Here is a 24,507-nt window from a genome sequence, read left to right on the forward strand (position 1 = left end):
CATTTAGACTTCCTTTGGCTCACAGTGCCAGCAACCTGCTTTCAGTAGTGAACTCCGCTACTAGATCAAGATGTATGCCAGATAATTCCTTCCCTTCTAATATGTGGAGTACTATCATCCCAGAGACAGTAATGGTTCAAGGAGAAAGACCAATTCAGCTTCTCAGTATAATTAGGGTCAGGATATGAAGGTGGCTCTGCCAGCACTGCCCACATCCCAAGAAAATAAGTTAAATGAGCTTTTGTCTTCCTAATGGGAAGATCTTTTTGCCACTTTCTTGGCATCCCCTACTATTCCCTTAAGATTGTTTTAGTCGTAATGTACTGATCCACCACGAAGCACAACACACATTAAACATCCAGATACAGAATACTGTTTAAATTAAGTTCAATTTCTAATTAAGTAACCTGATTAAGGCCGAGGAAGCAGAAACATAAGTAAGGTTTACTACAAAGGTTAAAAAGGTAGAGTCGCCATAGTCCCAGATGACTACACACTGCTCTCCCCGTTGAGAGGACTTAATCTGAGATCACCACACCTCAGGTGAGGGGCAAGCTTGAGAAGGTGGGGCCTTCATAAATAACCTCAGCTGGTACAGGAATTGAACCAGCGCTGTTGGCGTCATTCTGCATCACGAAGCAGCCATCCAGCCAACAGAGCTAACTAACTCCCCGTGAAATAAAAGTCAAGTTTACTATAAAGAATTAGTGATGGGCTATTGTTTTTAAAATGAACTTTGTTAAATCAGTTTTAATGATAGATAAATATTTACTTACTATCAATTAAGTGCTGCACAGATCAATCATTTCTTTGGAATAAAAACTGGAGATTTTAATAACAATCTTTTCCATATTAATCCATCATGTAATCCAGCTTCCCATTCATTGACTGTCTACACTTCCAGCTGCCTCGGCAAAGCAGCCAGCATAATTAAGGACTCCATGCATTGCGGACATTCTCTCTTCCACCTTCTTCCATCGGGAAAAAGGTAGAAAAGTCTGAAGTCACATACCAAGAACAGCTTCTTCCCTGCTGCCAGCAGACTTTTGAATGGACCTACTTTGCATTAAGGTGATCTTTCTTTACACCCTAGCTATTGCTGTAACACTATATTCTGCACTCATTTCCTTCTCCATGAATGGTATGCTTTGTCTGCATTGTGTGCAAAAAAGAATACTTTTCACTGTATGCTAATACATGTGACAATAATAAATCAAATAAAAAAAAATCTAACATTCATTCCTTCTTGGGCTTTTGCTCAAATATCTCACCTGAAAGAACCACTGGCTGCAGCTGCTTCTTTAAGTTTGTTTTTCTGAACAACAGAAGTCTGGACAGAATAAGTCAAACCAGCTTTATTTCCTGGCACCACTGTCTGTTTCATAACAGGAACTGTAAAATTATGGAGAAAGTTTTGTTAAAACACTTGTGTCCAAGTAAGTTTCTCCAGCTCAATTGGTTACAGTATTTTACTTGGAACAGCTATTTTTGGGCCAGGTTTATTTAATTTGCAGATACAAATGCACACTTACATCACTCTGCACAACAAACTATATATTATATACACACACAATGGCTGGAGTTCTCCAGCCTCAACACATGGCAGGCATTCTCCAAGTCCCACTGCTGTGATTTAGCTGAGCGACAACTCCTCCATTCTCATTTTGGTGGTGTTAGCAGGTCATGTGAGACTGGAGAATTCCGGCTATAAGCTCTGTCAATTTGAGGATGATGACAGCAGAATCTTTTTTTTCTAGCAGGAAAAGACCACTCTACTTTTTTTTTATTCATTCAGGGGACACAGCCGTCACTGCCTGATCAGCATTTATTGCCCATCCCGAGTTGCCCTTGGAGGACAGTTGAGAGTCAATCATGTTGCTGTGGCTGTGGAGTTACACATAGGCCACAGGTAAGGACAAAAAATGTCCTTTTCCAAAGGACTTTAGTGAACCAGATGGGTTTTTCCGACAACCGATAATGGTTTTGTGGTCATCAGCAGATTCTTAATTCCAGATATTTTTTATTGAACTCAAATTCCACCATCTGTCATGGCAGGATTTGAACCCAGGTTAGCTAAGTTTCTGGATTAATAATTTAGTGTTAATATCACTAGGCCATCACCTCCCAGAAGGAAGGAAGTACATCTCCTAACTATTATTTTGTCTAAATTACAGAAGCTTCTCAACATGCCAACATCCTCAGTTATTTTAGGTAAAGAAGGATCTCCAAAGATATTTGGAAAAAAAAGTAACTGAATGTGTTGGTAAAATATTTGTATGTCATTCACTTAATTAGATTTACTGCTATACAGTTGGATATACTTCAATGTGGAATATCTATGAATTATGTCAGTATCTAGGATCACAACAGCTTATTCACATTTAGCTTTGACATGTTTGGCAGACTTTGGTACAGGACAGGATTTGGGCGGAAGAATTTTGGATGAGGTGAAGTTTACAGAAGACGACGTATAGAAGACCAGATAGTGTTATTAGAAAGATTGTGAAGGTAACAAAGGCATTGAAGAGAATTTTTGCAACTGCTGAGTTGAGAAGCAAATGGAGGCGATCTTACAGAAATGGAACTAGGTAGCTGTTAGTGATGAGAAAGATATTGGGGGCGGGGTAGAATTCTCCACTGTTTAGCGCAGCGGGCCGGGAGATTTCAGTGGGGCCAGATTAGTGCTAACTGCGCTGGGTGTCTGGCCTCAAGTGTTTCCCATTTGGATTTCTGGCACCGTCAGCGGAGCCATATTAGACACTGAAAAGGAGCATGCAAATCTAACATAAATAAATAGCCTCTTCCACCACACCAAGAGTGTTTCACTCCAGCGTGGTTTACAGTAGCTCCCCGACCCAGCTGGAGTGAGGGGGACCAATTGGAACCCTCCAGAGGGAGAGGGGGTGGGTGGGACAAAGGGTCCGGTGGTGGTGGTTGGGGTCGTGTGGGGGGGGGGGGGGGGGGGGGGAAATGTGTGTGTGTGTGTTGGGGGATGACAGCGGAGTGTGCCCCCTGGGTAAATTCAAATGCAAGTGAGCTGGCCAGCATTCGGGAGGACGGCACTCAGGGGGCCACTGTGCACATGCCAATCTCAGCGCTGACAGATTGGCGCACGTGCAGGGGCCTGCTCACCACTATCTCCCGGCCTCTCCGGCGGGAATAGGTCCCGCCCACTGATTTTTTTGTGCGATTTATCCTAGTGCAACTCTGTAGTGCACAGAGTGTGGGAGATTTTTCTCTGAAAATCCAGTGTGATTTACTCCAGTTTTCACACAAATTTGACACTTTCATTTGTTTTGGGAGAATCGCCCCCATAGAATCAAATAGATTGCTAAAAGTCTGGTTTAACAAAATGGTGGTTTCAATCTTCTCAATAATTAGCTAGAGAAAACCAAGGCCGATCCAAGATTGGACATTGGTTAATCAACTGCACTAAGGTATTGGAGAAGAAGAGAGTGTTTTTGAAACCTAGCTGTCAAAGTAAACATGAAAGTTGATTCCATCTCTATGATGATATTATCGAGGGGAAACTCGTAAATAAGAAAATTTGAGGCCCCAGGATAGATCCTTGTTCATGGACTTCCATGAATAAATTGTGCAGCAGTAGGCGGAGAAGTCAGTGCTCTGACTAAGATAGACATTATAATAGGAAGGAGATAAGATGCTTCACTTTGTGGATTACGAACTCAGAATTGACACCCTAAAAAAAATTGCCTTATTACCAAAAATGTTTATGTAAACGGGGAAGGACTACACAAGAATGTCTCCTTTTATCAGGCTCAGAAAAATGTCATCATTTTTGCACTCAAAATGTTTTTACTTGCGGTATAAATTTTAGTGCTGTGCAAATAATTAGGATACATTTCCAATGTTCCTGTCAGATTATTTAACATATTCATTCTAAATTTCTCTCTGCACCACTCCATACCCAAATTAAAAAAAAAACTCCGATAAATGAAAGTGGTGTTTTGAAGATTCTGGAGCGTTCTAATATTTTTGTCTGAAAGATCAAAGCTAGTTTTTTTGATGAAATCATTTATGTTTTGGGATTTACTATCTGTAGGGCTTAACTTGAAATGTATTATTTCATTACATATACATATATACATACATGCATATTTTATAAAAATTAAGATTTTATTTAATCAATTTGTCTAATAAAAGCAGCTGATTCATCTTCCTAAAGATAGGTTTCAAGAACAGCATAAATGTCATAAACATCAAAAATGCACTTTGGATCATTACTACAGATGAATGTTACAAGAATCCAAATTCTCCCAAAATAGATGGGTTGGGGATGGAATAGACAAATTTGGGTTTGATGGCTGCTTCATTCATTTTGCTCGTAATTATGATCAAAGTATGTATATAAGCCAGTCACTGCCAAGTGAGAACGATGAAGCTTTGAAATTCTCCACTCCAGAGGGGCAATTTAGCATGGCCAATCCACCTAACCTGCACGCTTCTTGAATTTGGATAGCTAAAGCAAGCAAGTTTAAATTCTGCAGCTTTGATGTTTACTTGTGCTACTGTAAGGAGGTTTAAAAACATCCTATTTACCCGTCTGAAGTTGCTTCAATTGCACCGGTGAAGAACCAGTTAGCCTGATGAGGTTCTGAGGCTGCCGAAGGGTCACCATCGGTGTTTGTGTCAGTGTTACCTGCGGTCTGACCAGCGTTCCTTGCTGCTGCTGAACAACCTGAAGGCAAATGTACTCATTAGTTTAAACTGCAGTCTAAGTAAGTTGTTTTATAAATCTTGGACAGTAATGATCATCAGTCTCCAACAGCTACTCAAAATATCACCATTTTTGAATAGATGCAATCCCAATGTTAATAAAACCAGATTTACAAAAATGGGTACAAAGAATACAGTTATGAATTTTTTAGCTTACATGAATATTTGGGGCGACATTCTGAATGAATTTGATTTCTTTCTGAACAATTTCTATGTTCTATATTCCCATGATGTAGAGATGCCAGTGTTGGACTGGAGTAAGCACAGTTAGAAGTCTCACAACACAAGACTTCTTACTGTATTCCCATAACAGCCAAAGGAATCATTTTGGTTCGAACTGTTTTTTAAGCTTTTTTCACCATAGTTTTAATGTGAAATACTACCAACACAAAAAACAAGTACCAGAAAGTTGGAGGCTGTTGGGAGACCTGATAGGGGTGTACAAAATTGAGAGATACAGACAGGGTGGTCAGAGGCTTTTTCCCAGGGTGGAAGTGTCAATTACAAGGGGGCAAAGGTTCAAGGTGAGAGGAGGAAAGTTTAAGGGAGATGTGTACGGGGAAGTATTTCACGCAGAGAGTGGTGGGTATCTGGAATGCACTGCCAGAGGAGGTGGTGGAAGTAAGTATCTGGATGGGTACATGAATAGGGAGGAAATAGAGAGATTAAGGAAGAGCAGAAGGTTTTTTTTTAGTTTAGTGAGGGCACCATGATTGGCACAGGCTTGGAGGGTTGAAGGACCTGTTCCTGTGCTGTACTTCTTTGTTCTTTGCAATTTATGCCATCTGAAGTGACTCTTTCTAGATATGTCCCAGCTCCATCGTAAGTCTGCTCAGTAATAGTAGAAGTATGAAATTCAGCAAACTAATATTCTGACACACTGACTATTTTGCGAAGTGAGTTACTACATTGCCACATTATGAACAAAAAAACGACAATGTCTTGTTAAGTGCAGTATGCAGCAGTATCAAAGCATCGCTTCAGATTCCTTCAAATAATCACTGAGGTGGCCAGGAACAAATTGGCACAATACCTACATTAGCAGTTCCAGAGCAGAAAATGCTTAATTTCTAAACTATGTGGTAACAGCCTGCCTTGCAAGGACAGGATTTTACAACCCCACTGCGACATCTCTCCCCCCACAGCCCTGGTGGATATAGCTAAATTCTATCCATGAACTCAAATCCCACCACGGCAGCTGGGAAATTTAAATTCAATTGAATAAGTCTGAAATAAAAAGCTAGAATCAGTAATACAAACTACCATAAAATTCCACGTAGATCCTTGAGGAAGGAAATCTTTACCTGATCTGACAAATATATGACTCCAGATCACTCGAGCTTGCTCCGCCATTTACAGCTGATCTGTCTGAATTCTACGTTCCCATCTACCCCTGATAACTTCTGGTTCTCATACCTAACAAAAACCTATTTTACTCTGTCTTAAAATATTCACTCACTGTGGGCCTGATTTTATCATTGTGTGGTGCCCGAAAATGGCACTTTCATGCACTTAAATTGAATGAATGAACTGCCTGCCCAACTTTATCAGCATTTCCCCTTGCGCATCCAGATTCGGCATGAAACAGACCTGGTCGCTCCAGCTGCCAAAGGGGTAACTTCAGAGCCTCCAACAATGGCTCTCTGACTCGGGGGGGGGGGGGCCAGGGGGTGTCACTCTGCAGGCAATCGGTGGGGGGGCAGAAGGTCGCAATTGGTCTAGGAAGTGGGCTGGGGGTGGGTCGATTAAGGAGACAGTTATGCTGTGGGGGTGGGGCAATGTCTGTGGGGACCATCGTTCTCGGGCCACTTTATCTGCTTTTTGCAGCCTGGGAGCAATGTGGCAGGGATTCGATTTTCAAATTTTTTTTTCCTCACTGCGCATGCACAGTTCAGAGCTCTGATCATTTCAGGCATGCTAAGCCCTGCCCACAGCGCGATTCAGACCCACAATTTTTTTTCAGGCTAAGTGCATATGGAGGCGCCTGAAAGCAGGTTTCCAAGTCAGATCTAAATTGCGCGCAGATTCAGCACTTAGAACGAAAGTGGTAAAATTGGGCCCTCTGTCTCCACCACTTTTTGAGGCAGAGAGTTTCAAAGTCGCACAACCCTCAGAAAAAAATTCTTCTCATCTCTGCTCTGAAACAGAGATGCCCAATTTTAAAACAGTGCCCCCTAGTTCTGGACTCACCCACAAGAGGAAACAATTCTCCAATCTCGTCCGCAGCTGGGATTCTCTTGTCCCGCTGCAGTGAATGCAGTTCTGGCTGAGCGCCAAATTCTCTGTTTTCACTGGCAGTGGGGCAAATGAGATCAGAGAATCCTGGCCCCTTTCCACATCCACCTTGTCATCTTTTGCCACTCTCGCACTTGTAAAATCCAGTGGCAACAAGCCTTGTCTGTCCAACCTTTCCTCAAATGATAAAAGAGTTTGTTCCAAAAATCTGTCCGAGGCTGCCCACCATCAACAATTCTAGACAAAATATGGTGATAATAATGCCTGAAAGATGCTAAACGTATTGGTGCTAGTTACGCCATATATGGCAACTGTGTTGATCCTACCTTGCTGGCTTGCACTGACTGTCCAGGTTGCGCTAAACTTAGCACAGGATGTTGGAGGGTGCTAGTTACTGTAGCTGTAGCAGTGGTTGTCCGCACTACAGGTCGCTGTTGAACTGTGTTTCCTAATACCACTGCTGTCAACGCTGTTGTAGTCTGAGTTGAGGATTGTTGTTGACTTTGCTGAATAAAAGCTTGCGAGTCTTGAGTGAGTTGGCGCAAGGCCGGCAAACTCCGCTGGAAAAACACAGAATGGTTAAACATTTGTGCTAATCTTATCACAAAATTACTAATTGCTTTGTTGTCATTGAGTTGGACTAATTGGATCACCCAACCCAAAATGCTTCTAAATTTCTGGATATTTTGTTAAGATGGATTCAATTATTTACAGATTCTGGTGCTAGAAAAACATTCTGGGAATGAAATAAACTTTTAAAAGAAACTCTTCTGTCATGTATACTACACACGCAAAATGGTTGTACTTTCATCGTCAGTCAAATCGATTAAGTTACCATTTTAGGCTTGCAAATTTAGACAATCATTTCAGTGAAATTAGCAGAAGGATTTTAACCCTGATTGTTGAAAGGAATCCAACCAAAAAGAGTAAAATATGTTATTTTCAATATAACACACAGCCTCATTGTCCAAAAGGGTTGGGTGGGAAAGATTCTGTTCCAAGTAACAACTGAGTGAGCTTGATATCAATGTTTTTTTGTAGGATGTAAATTAAACCTGCTAATACATTTCACAAAGTGAACACATTTCCCGCATAATCGTTATATTTTCAAACTGATTTTTTGCCACACAAGGATCATTTACCATACAGAAAAGAAATACACATCACAACTATCACCTCCTAATTTGAAAAATATTTATGTACCGTGCCAAGACAAATGATTAATTACCTTCAGGAAAGGCACAAGATAAGGTTGAGGTGAGGAGTTGAGCTCCCTATATAACCGGCTAGTGAAGTCTTCTGCTTCAATTTTCCCATCCTGTGAGATGAAAAAACAAAGTCACTTTCAACATGATTAAGAGCTTTTCCACCTTCAGTGGATAACTTGTACTGTGGAGGGAAAAGACTAGAAGCACAACGGCCAGCTTTTATTTAGCACCCACTGATAAAGACCCAGCACTGCAACTTTGAAAATGTAATGGTAAGAATATTCTTCAGCTAGACAATACTATACATATGATTCCTCTATTAGTGCAACAGCTTTATACCTATACACAGGGAGGCGATGGCCTTGTGGTATTATTGCTAGACTATTAATCCAGAACTCAGCTAATGTTCTGGGGGCCTCAGTTCAAATCCTGCCATAGCAGGTGGTGGAATTTGAATTCAATAAAAACCTGAAATTAAGAATCTACTGATGACCATGAAACCAGTCTGGTTCACTAATGCCCTTTTGGGAAGGGAATCTGCCCCCCTCCTTACCCGATCTGGCCTACATGTGACTCCAGAGCCTCAGCAATGTGGCTGACCCCATAAATAAGGGCAACTAGGGATAGGTGACAAATACTGGCCAGCCAGAAACACCCATGTCCCACTAATGAATTAAAAAAAAACCATGCACTTGCTCCACCAATCTTACGTAAAAACGTTTCTGCCATAAACTGTACTCTGAACATACTCTCCAAGCAGGACTTTTAAGGTTAGGGTTAATTGGAAACCTTTAAAGGGGATTTGCTCACAAACTTACTTAACTTTTAAACACTGTTTGATAGGCTACATCATGCACTTTGATGGAGAAATTCTTAGATGGATTCTGATTTGTGCACATTACAGACAAGTTCCGACACAGTATTGATAATTAGGGCTCCAACATTTTTTTTTAAAAGGATGAGATGCTTTTAAACTTCAGGTGAAATCAGTGATTCACTGTCTCACCTGAATATTTAATCAAAAGTTTGGTACAGCCTTTACTTATATAAAACATTGCTTCATGTGACATTTTTAAAATTAGAGAACTGTAGCTTCGATATCATCCTCATAAAAGCACAGGAGTTTATAGAACAGAAGCCAATTGTCCAATAGTGTTTGTGCCATTCTTTGCTAGAATGATTTGAAATTAATTCCAATGCCTCGCTCTTTCCCAGATATTTAAAATCACTTTCTATTTAAAATATATTTATTTACTCTTGCCTTTAAAGATGTTGTGGTCTCTGCTTCAATGTTCTTCTCTAACAACTCTCTATATAAATACGTTCTGTTTTGTTTCATCTGTTATTTGCTCTCCCCCAATTCAAGAACAAATATAGTTTAGTTAGGGCTGTTTTTTAATTAAGGTAAACTAATGGAGAAACATTTATATTACAGTTTCTCACCAATAGATTTTGCACCAGTTCTTTAACATTGGCAGCCGTTTCAGTTGACTGTTTACCGCTTGAAGCTAGTTTGATCAGCGTAGACAGAAAGTTCTTGCATTTCTTCACATTTTCCATTGTTTCCTGTGGAACATTATAAGCATTTAACGGAAAGAAAGGTACAGTGCATAAAGTTAAAAGCTTTCCCTATTCAAAGTTTACTTTACCTCTACAGGACAAACAACAAAGAACAGCACAGCACAGGAAACAGGCCCTTCGGCCCTACAAGCCCACGCCGCCCATTTTAACACTCTGAGTGCCTTATTCAAGTCTTTCCTCGATCGTCGACGTTTTTGTCTACCTCTAGTGGAACTCCACAATAAAGGGGGTGCAAATTTAGGGAATTATATGTGCGCCAGGAGTTAATGCCTTGCTAGAAGGGAAACTTCAGTTCTAATATAACTTTCACACAGTTTGAATTTTGCTTCAAAACCAGAAGTTCACTTATTTGCTGGGTAAATAAAGTAACTGTGTAACTCTTGTTTATTTTCCTTATTTGAAGATACTAATCCATGCAGGTATAGCTCCAGTCATTGGCACTTTTTTTTTTAAGCAACTTTACACAATGAGCTATTCTTCACGAACATCACCAAACAACACCTGCTTGCATGTATATAACACCAGTAATCACAGAATCATCATAAAAAGACTACAGAGCAGAAGAAGCCATTCGGCCCATCAAGTCTGCACCAACAACAATCCCACCCCAGGCCCTATCCCCACATTTATCCTGCTAATCCCTCTAATCTATACATCCCGGGACACTAAGGGGCAATTTTGCACGGCCAATCAATCTAACCCACACATCTTTGCGCTGTGGGAGGAAACCGGAGCACCCAGAGGAAACCCACACAGACACAGGGAGAACGTGCAAACTCCACACAGATAGTGATCCAAGCCAGGAATCAAACCCAGATCCCTGGAGCTATGAAGCAGCAGTGCTAACCAATGTGCTACTGTGCAGTAGAAAAACATCCCAAGAAACATCATAAGAATTGGCACTGTCAATGAAGAAGACTTTAGGGGTGACTAAAAGCTTGGTGAAAGAGGAGATTTTAAGAAGGGTATTAAAGTATGGAAATGAAATGAGGATTATGCAGGTAAATCCAGAGCTTGAAGCCTAGACAGCTGAAAGCACAACTGCCAACGGTGGGGTGAAGGGAGTGGCAGATTGGTAAGAAGTGAGTGTTAGAATAAAGTTTAGTTCTGGGAGAGTTGTAGAAATGGAGAAGGTATAATGTGGAAGGACCTTGGAGGAATTTTGACCCAAGAATAAAACTTCTAAATTTATGATTTTGGTGACTCATTAAACAACATAGGTCAGCGAGCACAAAGATGATGGGAGAATGGGACTTACTAAGTTAGAGAATAGAATAAGCTGTAGATGAATTCAGATCTACAGAGGATGGAGAAAGGGATGCCAAGAAATCAATGAAATAGTAAAATCTTTCACTCATTAAAGCATGCAGAGGAAAATCTGAGACTGGGAGGAGAAATGCGCTGAAATCATTCGGGTGGGAACCTGGATGATTTTTGTCCTTCAAACAACTGTGAATGTTGTTAAATTTAAAGCCCTCCTTCTTATCCATTTACTGGTATGAACCTGAAACTTTAAATAAGGCTGCCATCATTCTACTAGCTATTACAGTTTTAGAGTCACAGAGTTATTTTCTTCCAAATAACTTTGTAAAAGATTTTCAATGGAAATTTTATTACCTCTTGCTCAGGCTCAGAATTTTGATTATTTGTCAGAATTATTTAAACAGAAATTTGCAAAATGGAGGGTGTGGGAAAGAAGATAAATCCCACATTCATTTGCGCAGCCATGAGATTGCTGTACTGCTAGATTTGCTGAGTTGGGGCCCATTTTACAGCAGTGACTAATCTTCAGGTACTGACAGTGCTGGATGTTCTCTAATCCTTTAATAAAACATAGGATATCAAATTCTTTCAGTAACCTGAAAGTACTTTGTGGTACCAGATTAACTTGAAAGTATATGGTTGATTTAGATGTAATTGGGATCATTTGATCATTCGCTTTTAATAACAATCTATCCATTAACCACAATAGAGCTACATTCGCTCAGTAAATTGAGAATAAGATAAGGCTACCCCATTGCACTTGGGGTGTGCTGACGCTTGTGATCGTGGTTTGCCGAAACTATGGTAGATTAAAGGGTCAGGGTAGACAAAGAGGTTAGACTGAGGCTTTACCTGATAAAATTTTTCAAAGCCAACTTGGCTTCTTGGCTAAGATGAAGCCTTAGATCAAGTCTGGGAGAGGGTGCAATGCTTCATCCTGTCAGCTTGGATCTTTTATGATCGAGCCCAAGATGTGGTGCAATGTCTCTCTCATCTTGTCAGCTTGGATCTGGTTTGTCCCTCATGTAGGGACCATGATTGGTCTTGACTTGAATTGGCTTTTTTGATTAAAAATGAAGTATGAAAGGTACCAATAAAAAAAGTAATAGAATATTTATATTTTTTAATTCAAGGTCAAAAACTGACTTTTCAAAGAGAATTATGAGCATTTGCTGCCTTCAATTTTGTTCCCTGCCCCCTCTTTAGGTTACGGCCAGGAAACATGTGAAAGCTCGAGTGAAAATAATCCAGCTTGTATTGAAATACACGCTCAAATGAATGTGGTTTATGCCCCACTCTGGACAGTGAATGCAAAAAAAGTACCGGGCTGTACTAAAAATAATTGCATATTCCAAAGCATATACAATATAATGACATGTTCTAAAGATAACTGCTGTTGCAGTGAATTTTTCATCAGTGGCTCAGGCTATTCTAAATCAGAAACATTTGGGTGGCTTATCGGAATAAGAACATCAGGGAAGACTTCCACTGCTCTTTGGAACAGAATTTAGGCACCCGTTATTCATTTTGATGTTAACAGAAGCCAACTTGTGCTGTGTAGTTTCTGGCTTGCATATGCAAGCATGACGACAGTACTCATCCAAATACTAACATCGGAATTCACAACTACTTATTCCAGGTGGAATGTCTTTCTAACCACAGCTTGTATGCAGTTGCAGTTGACACAAATTTGGATCTTTTTCCTTTTATGCAATTTGAGTGCCTGCCAGCAGATGGCTGTATGTCTTTAGCTCATCAACCATTAATCAGTTTTGGGTTTCCAGTGCTGAATGGACTTGGCTGACATACTGACCTACATAAATCGTGAAAGGGTAGTCTTATTCATGTAACTCTACCACGGAAGCAATGGATCTTACAGATACACAACGTAACTTGTGGTGTTAGCTTGTAAATTACTTTTCAATTTGTCCAGCATCAACTATGAAAGTAAATGATGGATTAGCTTTTAAAGCAAAAAAAATTATATACAACAGCAAAATGAAATAAAATAGTAGAGTTTTAATTACAAGAAGTAAACAGCAACACTTCTTCCACATCATAGTTACCACCCATAACTCTTAAATTTTTAATTACATTTGAAGAACACGTGGCTTTTAATTTTTTTAAACAATCGATGGGATAAACTTTGTCTTAAAAGTTCATCACTGATTGAATTTCAGAAACAGATGTCCAGTGTTTTATACACTAAATGAACTTAGCAACCATATTAATGGATCTGTAAACAGCTGCCTTTCTGCCAATAATCTCCTGCCCTAACTTCAAAAATACTGGGCGTGATCTTACTGGCTCGTTGCCTCGGTCGATCAGCTTGGCAAGCTGGGAAGTTAGCGGGCAAGGCTAAAAATATCAACTCACACCTTTTTTGCCGGTGAGAACTACTTTGTGCCTAGAAAGGGCGTGAAGCCTATTAGCATAGGACCAACTTTATTTATATCCCATTAGCCAGTCTAGCATGGTTGCTTCTGCCCTTCTGGATCCTTCTCTTCTCGTCGGCAAGCAGGACCAGATGCCGTGGCTACACTTGGGAGATCGGAGGCCACTGAAGCCCCCGGGTGGTTGGGGGCATGGCCAGACACTGCCCATTGGACACTGCCAGCTTGGCAGTGCACACCTGCCACTGAGGAGGTATGGTCTAAGTGCGGGTGGGACTATGACGTGGTGCCAGCTGTTGATCAAAACTTATTCTTGTTAAGTACGAACTTTGGAGTGAGCTGTGTGTAGTCAAAATATTGCTTCTAGATTCTTACAATATTGCACTTCAATAAAGTAAACCTAATATATTAAAAAATGACACCAGTTTCAGAGGTAAATACTGATTAAATTTCTATATTTAAAAAAGGCTCAAAAGCTTTATGCGCTCAAATGCAGAAAATTGAGACCAAAATTATTTTTATTGGTCATAACCAAAGATAAAACTGAGCACTTTTGTTGCAATATACATCTATTTGCTTTAATGGCTTTGATATTTCTTTATTGTCAGGTTCAGTACTGGGACGGCGGGTAATAAACATGAAAGAATTTTAAATGAAAGTTAAGCTAAGGAGACGAGCACAACCAAAGACAAATATAGAGTTAAGTGTGGGCTCTCTTATGAATAAAGTCTGAGGCTTGTGGAAGTTCAGCATCTCGACATTGGCGTGTTGTGATTGGAGATATTGGTTTTTTCAGGTTCTGTAATTTCAAGTGTCCTTCTACATCACAGAATCATAGAATGCCTACAGCACCAAAAAAGGCCATTTGGCCCATCAGGTCTGTTCCGACTCTTTGACAGAGAATCCTAGCTAGGCCCACCGCATCCCCACTAATCCCCCTAACCTACACATATTGGGACACAATGGAGCAATTTAGCATGGCCAATCCACCTAACCTGCACATCTTTAGACTTGGAAAAGAAACAGTATCAACTACATGAAACAAAATAATTAAAATTATTTTGCAGCCTTTCATTTTTTGGAAATGCAGTTTTGTGAAAATGATCTGTTGACTGCACTTAATTTGTGAAACTTTAAGTATATAATTGCAACCATATCTAAAATCTAGCCAAATGTTATGATTTTGACAACAGCAGCATATTCTACGATGGATACTTTTGTTCTACTGCATTACAACAGACAGGAGGATGTTTTTAATCAGATATTTTTCATGGGTGTGAATTTACATTTCAGATAGTAGCTACACAAATGAAAATGTTGATTCTCCCCATTGGTCAATGTATGGTTTGTTGAGTTTAGAACGTATGAAAGATTTATTTGTGAATTTTATTTCTCACAGGTAAAAGCTCCAAATGTTTCTATTCTCACAAATGCTATTTTGAAAAGCTGTTTGCACTGGGTTTTGTGATTACATCACATTTAGACAGATTACATGTATACCATGCATCGACAGCTGATTCTTACCGCTGAGGCAGTGGGTTGCAGTATTTGCGATGTAGGACCTCCACCAGCTGCTGTCAATGTCTGTACAGTTCTCTGAGGTGTTCCTGGTTGGACCGTCGTTGCGGTCCCTATTGAAGCCGCAGATGTTGCTCCACTTATTACGATCTGAGACTGGAAGATAAATAAAGGAAACTGCCTTTATCTAATGTTATTCATGGCCTCAGGATGTTGCAAGTGCTTCGCAGTCAATGAAACACCTTTGAAGTGTAGTCACTGTTTTCAGGTAGGGAAACTTGACTATCAGTTTGCACACAGCAAACTCCCACAAACAGCAATGAAATTCATTACCAAAAAATAAGTTTTTGTGACACTGCATGATTGAGAAGTATTGACAGACTTGGAGAACTTCCTTGCTCTTCTTCAAATAATGCCATTAATCTTTTACTTCCACCCAAAAGGGGAGATGGAACCTCATCTGAAAGATGGACATTTCCGTCAGTACAATCTCCCTCAGACCTGCAATGAAGTATCAAATTAAATTATCTCTTTCTGCCTCTAAAATGGGGTCCAAAACCATGATCTATTATTTCAGTGACACCACTGATCCAAGGCTGAGATAGCAAAAGGACAAAAAGGTATATTAACATCAGAATGTTTCCCATGTATTAAAATATCCATGGCACACTTACTATTGATACTATAAAATCAATCTCCAAGACCTTGCGCAATATGATTTTTACATGTACTTTGTGGTTTTAATTTGGACCTTTATAACTACCCTTCTTCCCACAGACATTTCTTGCCAAATTTTGAAAACTGGAATCCCACTGGTGTCCAACTACTAAATTAAACTCATTGCTCAATTTTCTCTTTAGGAAACATAACCTAATTCGTAACATTACCTGTACAGTTGGAGGTCGCTGCAGTGCAGTTGTTACTTGTACTGTCGTCTGTGGCTGAGAAACTGGCTTGATGATTGTAGGTGTCACTTGTCGTGCAATTATTTGTGTTCCAGGTGCCTAAAAATGACATTGAAAAGGTAAAAAAGTTTAGGCCAGTTTGTGTGGTATCTTGTTGAAAAATGTATTTTTTGAAGAAATAATCTAAAACCACTTAAATGTAACAGAAGGTATTAAGTAGATTAGTAAATAAATATCCATTTCTGGACATATCTATAAAGCTTGAGACGAAAGGATAGAATTATGAAGTGATAGCTTTCAGCACCTTGGAGAGTGGTAAAACACAGTGATAAATTATTAACTTTAACTTAAGAAGTGGAACACGAACCAATGTAGAAAATGGTTTCGTTTTGAGGTTTTAGACCATTTCTACATGTAGTATTCTTCAAAAAATATACAAGTAAATAAGTTGCATAAATCAGCAAACTCTAACAATACAAGTACAGTATATAACTGCAACCATATTTAAAATGTTTTGATCATGACAACGGCAGCACAGTAGTGAACACTGCTGCCTCACAGCACGAGGGACTCTAGTTTCATTCCAGCTGTGGGTGACTGTGTGGAGTTTGCACGTTCTCCCCACATCTGTGTGACTTTTCTCCGGGTACTCTGGTTTCCTCCCATAGTCCACAGGTTAGCTGGACAGGCCATGCTAAATTGCTGCTTAGTGTCCAAAGATGTGTAGGTTAGGGAGATTAGCGAAGTAAATGTGTGGGATTACGTAGATGGGGGTGGGCCTGGGCAAGATGCTCTATCAGAGAGTCGGTGAAGACCCGATGGGCCAAATGCCCTCCTTCTGCACTGTAGGAATTCTATGACTCTAGCAAACTTACTTTCACTACTAGACTTAACTTTTCAGGGTATACATAACACCAGTAGAGATTCAATTGCAGTAAAAACCCATCTCATTCTCTAATGTTCTCCAAGGAAGAAAATCTGTCGTTCTTATCTAGTCTGGCCTAAATGTGACTCCAGATCCACAGCAACGTAGTTGACCCTCAAACGCCCTCTGGAATAGTCTCAATTCAAGGAAAATTAGGGCTGGGCCTTGGGCGACTATCTATGTGGAGTTTGCACATTCTTCCTGTCTCAGTGTGGGTTTCCTCCAGATGCTCCGGTTTCCTCTGAAGATGTGCAGTTTAGGTGGATTGGCCACGCTAAATTGCCTCTTAGCGTCCTAAGGTGTATAGGTTAGATGGATCAGCCATGGTAAATGTGTGGGGTTACAGGGATAGGGCAAGGGAGAAGGCCTGGCTAAGATACTCTGTCAGAGTTACAGTGCAGACTCAATGGGCTGAACAGCCTCCTTCTGCACTGTAGGGATTCTATTCTATGACAATATCTCTGTTCAGTCTCAGAGCATGAACCTGAGCTTCCAGTGGCCTGAAATTTTAATTCTCCACCTTGCTCTCATGCAGACATTGCTCTCCTTGGCCTACTGCATTGTTCCAGTGCTACTTAGTATAAGCTTGAGGAACAGCACCTCATCTTTCCATGCCTTTGCAACTTTCTGGACTTGCTTGCTGCAATTTTCCAACCCTTCCCATTGGCAGGAATCTTCTGGTACTGCCAATGACAAATCCCATGGTGCATTCATCGGTGGTGGAGGATGTAGGATAGGGAAAACTAATAATGGGATGCCTCTGCAAGAAAAAAACCTCAAGGGGGTGATAGAAAGTGATGGGCCCAGCCTACTGAGGAAATGAGCGGTTTCAAAAAATGTGACTAATCCCTTCCATAAAAGAGCCGTAAATAAATATTTTTTTTAGCAACTACCATTACACCACACCCTTGGAAATAGCATCGTACTGATTGCAGTCTTTCCATCCTGACATTTATGTTGTCAACTTGAGGATCATTTAGGGCAATGACTGAATACCTGGGTATTGCAGTCAACGGCAAGATGATAACTGGGAATTGCAATAATGCAAATGGACCTGCTAGGAACATGCAGTTATCAGAACAAATAAAGACGGCAGGGAAAGAAAATATAATAATTACGGGGGAAGGGCAGTGGGGAGACGGTTACAATTGTCAGGGAAACGAAGAAAAGAACATTTCTAAAGAAGAAATTGACTTGTGGAGCTAATAATGAAGGCTTCTTTCTGACACCATGTAGTACAACAGGGGCTCCATAAGAAAATTAGTAAGTAACAGTCAGCCTAGGGATGTGAAATATAAAGATAAAGAAGCAGTTAGAGTATTTGTCTGTGTCTAAGTGTGATACAACCTCTGAAGTGTGTTGCAGCCTCTGAATTTCAGCACTCCATGGGTTGCAAATCCCCATATTCTGCTCAAAGAGCAGTTTTCTGTTCAAAGTGGTACTCTTTGCTCTTAAATCAGCAACATACAGTGCAATTTTTAAACTCCAATCCATCAATGCACGCAAATTAATTATACCTGTTTTACAATAGCCTTGATATGACAATCAGTTTTTGTTTAAATCGTCCTGCCTTATTAAGTTGTATTTGCCATTTTGGCACTAACATTAATATATTGGCGTTTCACAGTATGAAACATCACTTCCTAATCACCTCTCAAGCCAGCAAATTGCCATTTTCTCCACCTTTGTAAAGTGATTTTTTTTTTAACTCTAGAAGACCTTATGCAGGTTATCATGGTTAAATTTTCTAGATTTTCACTAGTCTCTCAAAAGGGTTTTCTATAAGGCTTGCCAGCATTGTCATCTGTCAATTTACATTCTACTTAAATGTGGTAATCAAATTTCAGGGAGGGGGGGGCGGGGGTGAGGATTTAGAATCTTCATAAGGGAACCATGGTAAGTCTAAGTTTCCAATTATGATCATTGATGTTTATCACAACTTTGAATTGCTTCTAGTAATTCAACTCATAACAATTTATTAAGGTAGAAAGATTAGTAATGAACAGAAAACAGTGAGTAGGGATAAGTGGGACATTTAAAATTTCAAGTTGCCCAGCTATAATTAATGAAGAATTGCAAGGATCAAAGCTGCGACCTGAGCTGTTTACAATCTTTAGTAATTATTTTAATGAGAAGACTGATTAGTCTATCTATGTTTAATGATTTGATTTATTATTGTCACATGTATTGGTATACAGTGAAAAGTATTGTTTCTTGCATGCTATACAGACAAAGCATACCATTTATTGAATACATAGAGGGAAAGGAAAGAATGATACGTAGCTAGATGGAAATGTAAAGTGTGAGGAAGACACAAAGAGGCTGCAAAGAGATAAGGCAATTTAAATGACAGGGAACCACGGTGCCAGATGGAGTAAAATAATGTAGAAAATGTGGATGGTGATTATTGGGAAGATGATACAAGATGTTCATACTTGGTGGACAATGGCAAGGACATTTGTGCTAACTATGAGTAGACTGCTAGTATTGAGAGAGGTATTAGGAGTGCCAATTTTATAAAAGGTTATAATTCAAATTATTTAATTTCAAATTAGGATGGAGTTGAGAGTCCAATGAGTAAATAATTAGCATTTCTACCTAGATACAAGACCCATGTGATTTATATTGTCATAGGGATTGGTATTAGGAGGGAAAAGTTCGTAGGAAGAGAGAAAGAAGCCTGGAGAATGAAGTATCCACTCAAGGGATAGAGAAGATAATAATTATGGAAGGGGGTGTTTGGTTGTTTTAAAAGTTAAATGAAGATTTCTGCAGTTAAGAGTATGCATTGCCAACTGAAATAATACTTAATCAATGCTATTTTTAATTTGTTTAGCACAATAATAGACTTCAAATTTGAAATCTTGTTTGAATATCTTTATAAAAGGTCTAACAGGGATTGCAATAGTGAGGTTACTCACTTTGATAGTAAGAATAGAAAAAAAGGAATATTTTTAAAAAGATATGAAACTTCTAAATGTTGTTCAGGAAGATGAAGGCATAGCTATACAAGAAAGAATATCTTGCAGGAAAAGCAAACAATTAGTAAAGCTAATGGCACTTTCAATCCTCAAGTACCATTCCAGAATTTGTGGAGTTTTGCAAGATAGGGTTATGGGGAGAGGGCGGGAATGTGGAACTGAGCCACGACAGATCAGCCATGATCTTATTGAATGGCGGGGCAGGCTCGAAGGGCCAGATGGCCTACTCCTGCTCCTATTTCTTATGTTCTTATGTAATGTATCCAATATCTCTATAGCCACTTTTATCAACATTCTGGGATGTAGATCATTGGGTCCTGGGGAATTCTTGAACTTCTAACTCCATTAATTTCTCCAATACTACTTTTTTAAAAACTAATACTGATTTTCTTTAGTTCCTCATTCCTGTTGGTCCCTTCATTCTCTACTATTTCTGGCAGATTTCCTGTATCTGTGAAGACAAACACTAAGCAGTAAACCTCTTTACTATTTTCTTATTCTCCATTATATATACTATTGTCTCCACCTGTAATGGACCCACATTTGTCCTTGCTAATCTTTTCCTTTTTACATATCTATAGAAGCTTTAACAATCAATTTTTTATTTTTCTCGCTACTTTACATTCATATCTGGTGCTGCCTTTCTTTATCATTTCTTGGTCCTCCTTTGGTTAATTCTAAAATGCTCCCAATCCTCAGGCTTACTATTTTTTGACAACTTTGTAAATCTCTCCCTTTATAATTCAAACTTTAATTCATTTGTTAGCCACAGTTGACTCACCTTTCCTGTTTCTTTGTGTCTAAAGGAATGTATATTTGTTGTAAACCATGTATCAGTTCTTTAAATACTAGCCATTTCCTGTTTACCATATATTTTTTAAATTCACCACAGCCAACTTTGTCCTCATACTTTTGTAGTTTCCTTTGTTTAGATTTAAGACCCTTGTTTTGGATTGAACTACATCGTTTTCAAACATAATGGAAAATTTTAGCTTATTGTGGTCACTCTTCCCAAAGAGTTCTTTTACAATAAATTACTAGTTTGCTCTATCTCACTGCATATTACTAGATCTAAAATAGCTTGCTCTCCATCTAGTTTTTTAGAGCATTACGTTGAGGAACCATCTCACCAGCCTCCCATCCATACACTCCATCTACATTTCCCGCTGTTGCAGAAAAGCAGCCAGTATAATCAAGGACTCGCGCACCCCGGATGTACTCTCACAGAAATCCTACAGTGCAGAAGGAGACCATTCAGCCCATCGAGTCTGAGCCAACAACAATCCCACCCAGGTCCTATTCCTGTAATCCCACAATCCCATTAATCCCTCTAACCTGCACACCCTGGGACTCTAAGGGCAATTTAGCATGGCCAATGCACCTAACTCACACATACTTGGACTCTCTTCCATCTTCTTCAACTGGGAAAAAGGTGCAAAAGTCTGAAAACAGTACCAACATATTCAAGAACAGCTTCTTCCCAGCTGTCACCAGACTTCTGAATGATCCTATCATATATTAAGCTGATCTTTCTCTTTACCCCACCTGTAACTGCAACACTATATTCTGTACCCTCTCCTTTTCCTTTCTGCCTATGTATTTTATGAACAGTATATTTTACATGTATAGTGTGCAAGAAACAATACTTTTCACAGTATCCTAATACACGTGACAATAATAAAGCAAATCAATCAAATCTTGCACATTTCAGGAATCTGTCCTCCAGAGCATTAATGCTCGTTAGACTTACCCAATCTATATGTAGATAGAAGTCTCCCATGATTGCTATATTATACTTGTTATATGCACCTCTAGTTACTGATGTATACCATGCCCTATAATTAACTCTATTGTTTAATGGCCTGTAAACAACTACTGCTGTTTTGCTGTTTCTCAGCAAACTGCTCTGACAAAAAGTCATCCGGACTCAAAACATTACCTCTGTTCTCCCTCCACAAATGCTGTCAGATTTGTTGAGATTTTCCAGCATTTTCTGTTTTTGATCCTACACCTTGTTCATCTGACTTAAGATGCTCTCTCACTAATGTACTGATATTATCCCTCATTATCAGAGCTCTCTCACCTCCTTTTCCTTTTTTATCTGTCCTTCCTAAATATCTGATTCCTTGAATATTTAGTCCCCAGCCTGGGTACCCTGCAACTACCTCTCCGCAATGCAATTAAAATGAGATTGTATTAAAATACTTGGCAAATTCAATTTTAGACTGTTACAGATAAGCCTTTCCCTTACCTGTACAGTTGAGATCTGAACTGGAGGACCACTGGTAGGTGTGGCAGATCGTGAAGTGAGCGCCCCTTGAGACTGAGCTTGCGACTGCATCTGTTGTAGAGCTTGCTGAGGAATCAGCATCAACTGTCCACTGTCACTCCGCACAAGAACCATTCCTAGATATAAAAAACAATTTATTTAACATTCTCGTTCACTCAGATTCTGGTCAGCAATATTTTCTTTAACTTTATGTCCCCATGAAAAGAACAGTTTATGAATTTGATAATCTGAGCAGAGACTGGTACAGTTTAGTTATAATTATATTAATCAAACGCTCTCCATCAGGATCAGAAAACAGCTCTGATAATAAAGGAAATTAAGGATGACACGGTGGCAGTGGTTAGCACCGCTACCTCAGAGCTCCAGAGACATGGCTTCAGTACCTGGCTTGAGTCACTATCAGTGTAGAGTTTGCATGTTCTTCCCATGTCTGCATGGGTTTCCTCTGGGTGCTTCAGTTTCCTCCCACAGTCCAAAGATGTATGGGTTAGTTGGACTGGCCATGATAAATTGCCCTTAGTGTCAGGGGGCTTAATACATGGAATTACGGGCAGAGGGCCTAGGCAGGATTGTTCATGCAGATTTGGTGGCCTGAATGGTCTCGTTCTGCACTGTAGGGTTTCTATGAGTTCTATGAAATAGTAAATTGATATTTGTTCAATTGTGAAAAATTGCAGTATTTGAAATGTATGCATTTTAGACAACAGCTTTTGAATTCAAGGGCATCCAAAAGCACTTAGTGGTCAATTAATTGCTTCTGAAGCATAATCATTGTCACTTTGTATGCAGACAACAAGACAGCATTGGATGGCGTCAAGGAACCCTGAAAAAATGATGTCAATGGGAATCATAGAATTGTAGGAACCCTACAGTGCAGAAGGAGGCCATTCAGCCCAACCAGCCTCCACTGACAACAATCCCACCCAGGCCCTGTCCGCATAACCCCAACATTTACCCTGCTAATCCCCCGATACTAAGGGCAATTTATCATTGCCAATCTACATCTCCCGTACATTGTTGGGCTGTGGGAGAAAACTAGAGCACCCAGAGGAAACCCACGCAGACACGTGAAGAATGTGCAAACTCCACACAGACAGTGACCCGAGGGCAGGAATCTAGGAGAAACGCCTCTTGAAATCACTTTGAAATTGTTGGAGTCATATGTAACACAAAGGAAGATGTTTTGGTTGTTGGAAGCACATCATATTAGTCCCAGGATATCGCTGCAGGGGTTCCTCAGGATAATCGTCCTAGCTCAACCATCTTCAACTGCTTCAATACCTTCCTGCCACCATAAGGTCTGAAGTGAGGATGTTCACTGATGATTGCACAATGTTTAGTAATATTTGCAACTTGTCAGATACTGAAACAGGCTGAGATCATATGCAGCAAGACCTGTACAACATTCAGGGACATAATTTCTGGATTTCAAAACCTCTCCTCATACTATACAAATTGCAAACACAAATACAAGGACAGTTGTTTCAAGATTCCCTTCTGGGATTGGAACAGCTTAGCATTTACCATCAGCCGTGTCCTTAACAGAGCCTAGATTTGTGTTCCAGTTTTAGACTCGCATTTGAACTTCTAACCCATTAGTGGGAACTTCTGAGGCAAACTGACTTGCATGCAATGACAATTACAGCAGATGCCCTACCATATTTACTGCCTGTATAAATTTGAATTGATACCAATTTCACTAGAAGCTGGAGCATGTTACTCACCCTAATCTGATTTTAATGAGGCAAGAAATTCAAGCTTTAGTGTATAGAGGGAACACTGGATTTTGCTCATACTTATGTACATGCAAGCCACTGTGCTCCAAAAGTAAGTAATCGGAAAATCTTGAAATATGTTCCACAATGTAATAAAGCACTACAAGAATACAAATTTAAAAAAAAATCCCCCCTTCGTTTAGATGAGTTATACTTTACAGTTGAGTATACACAGTCCAGAGTTACATAATTAGACTTTGAAATAAATTTTCTATTTCTGAAATTTTAAGTTGGCCTCGTCTTTTCAACAAAAATATGCACATACTAGGGTAATACTGTTGAAGGTGCTGATTTTCAAAAAAGATGTTAAACCCAATGTCCTGTATGAATGGGCATAAAAGATTCCAAAGCCCTATGTAAAGAAATTAAGGTAAGTTTTTCTGGAATCCTGGTGATCTATGTATCAACGGCTAATAAAATACATTATACGTTATTTATCTCATTGCTGTTTGTTAGATCTTAGTGTGGGCAAACTGGCAGCATTACAACAGTGACGATACTTCAAAAAGATCCAGTGAAAGAAGGATTTTCTGCCTGCAACTAGTTTTATCTCAGCAGTATAGTCATAGCATCATAGGAATTCAATCACACAAAAAAAACATTCAGCACATCAGGCTTGTACGGATACCATGCTCTCAAATTGGAACAATTTTCCTTAGTCCAATCTACTGCCCTCTCCGTGTAACTTTTAATATC

General features: G+C 39.6%; 1 protein-coding gene across 1 annotated transcript in view; it reads right to left on the reverse strand.

Moving 5' to 3' along the window:
* taf4a (TAF4A RNA polymerase II, TATA box binding protein (TBP)-associated factor) overlaps positions 1-24,507 on the reverse strand; it is a 70,202-nt gene that overhangs the window by 11,314 nt on the left and 34,381 nt on the right. The window contains exons 2-9 of the mRNA XM_080204738.1: positions 21,998-22,152; positions 15,823-15,939; positions 14,942-15,091; positions 9,624-9,746; positions 8,201-8,290; positions 7,299-7,532; positions 4,561-4,699; positions 1,272-1,392 (exon numbers count right to left, since the gene is read on the reverse strand). Of these exons, the coding sequence (XP_080060864.1) occupies positions 1,272-1,392; positions 4,561-4,699; positions 7,299-7,532; positions 8,201-8,290; positions 9,624-9,746; positions 14,942-15,091; positions 15,823-15,939; positions 21,998-22,152 (1,129 nt within the window). The remainder of the gene's footprint in view (positions 1-1,271; positions 1,393-4,560; positions 4,700-7,298; positions 7,533-8,200; positions 8,291-9,623; positions 9,747-14,941; positions 15,092-15,822; positions 15,940-21,997; positions 22,153-24,507) is intronic.

The sequence above is a fragment of the Carcharhinus amblyrhynchos genome, chromosome 16 (assembly GCF_965287045.1).
Source record: "Carcharhinus amblyrhynchos chromosome 16, sCarAmb.v2.hapA, whole genome shotgun sequence".
NCBI classification, from domain to species: Eukaryota; Metazoa; Chordata; class Chondrichthyes; order Carcharhiniformes; family Carcharhinidae; genus Carcharhinus; species Carcharhinus amblyrhynchos.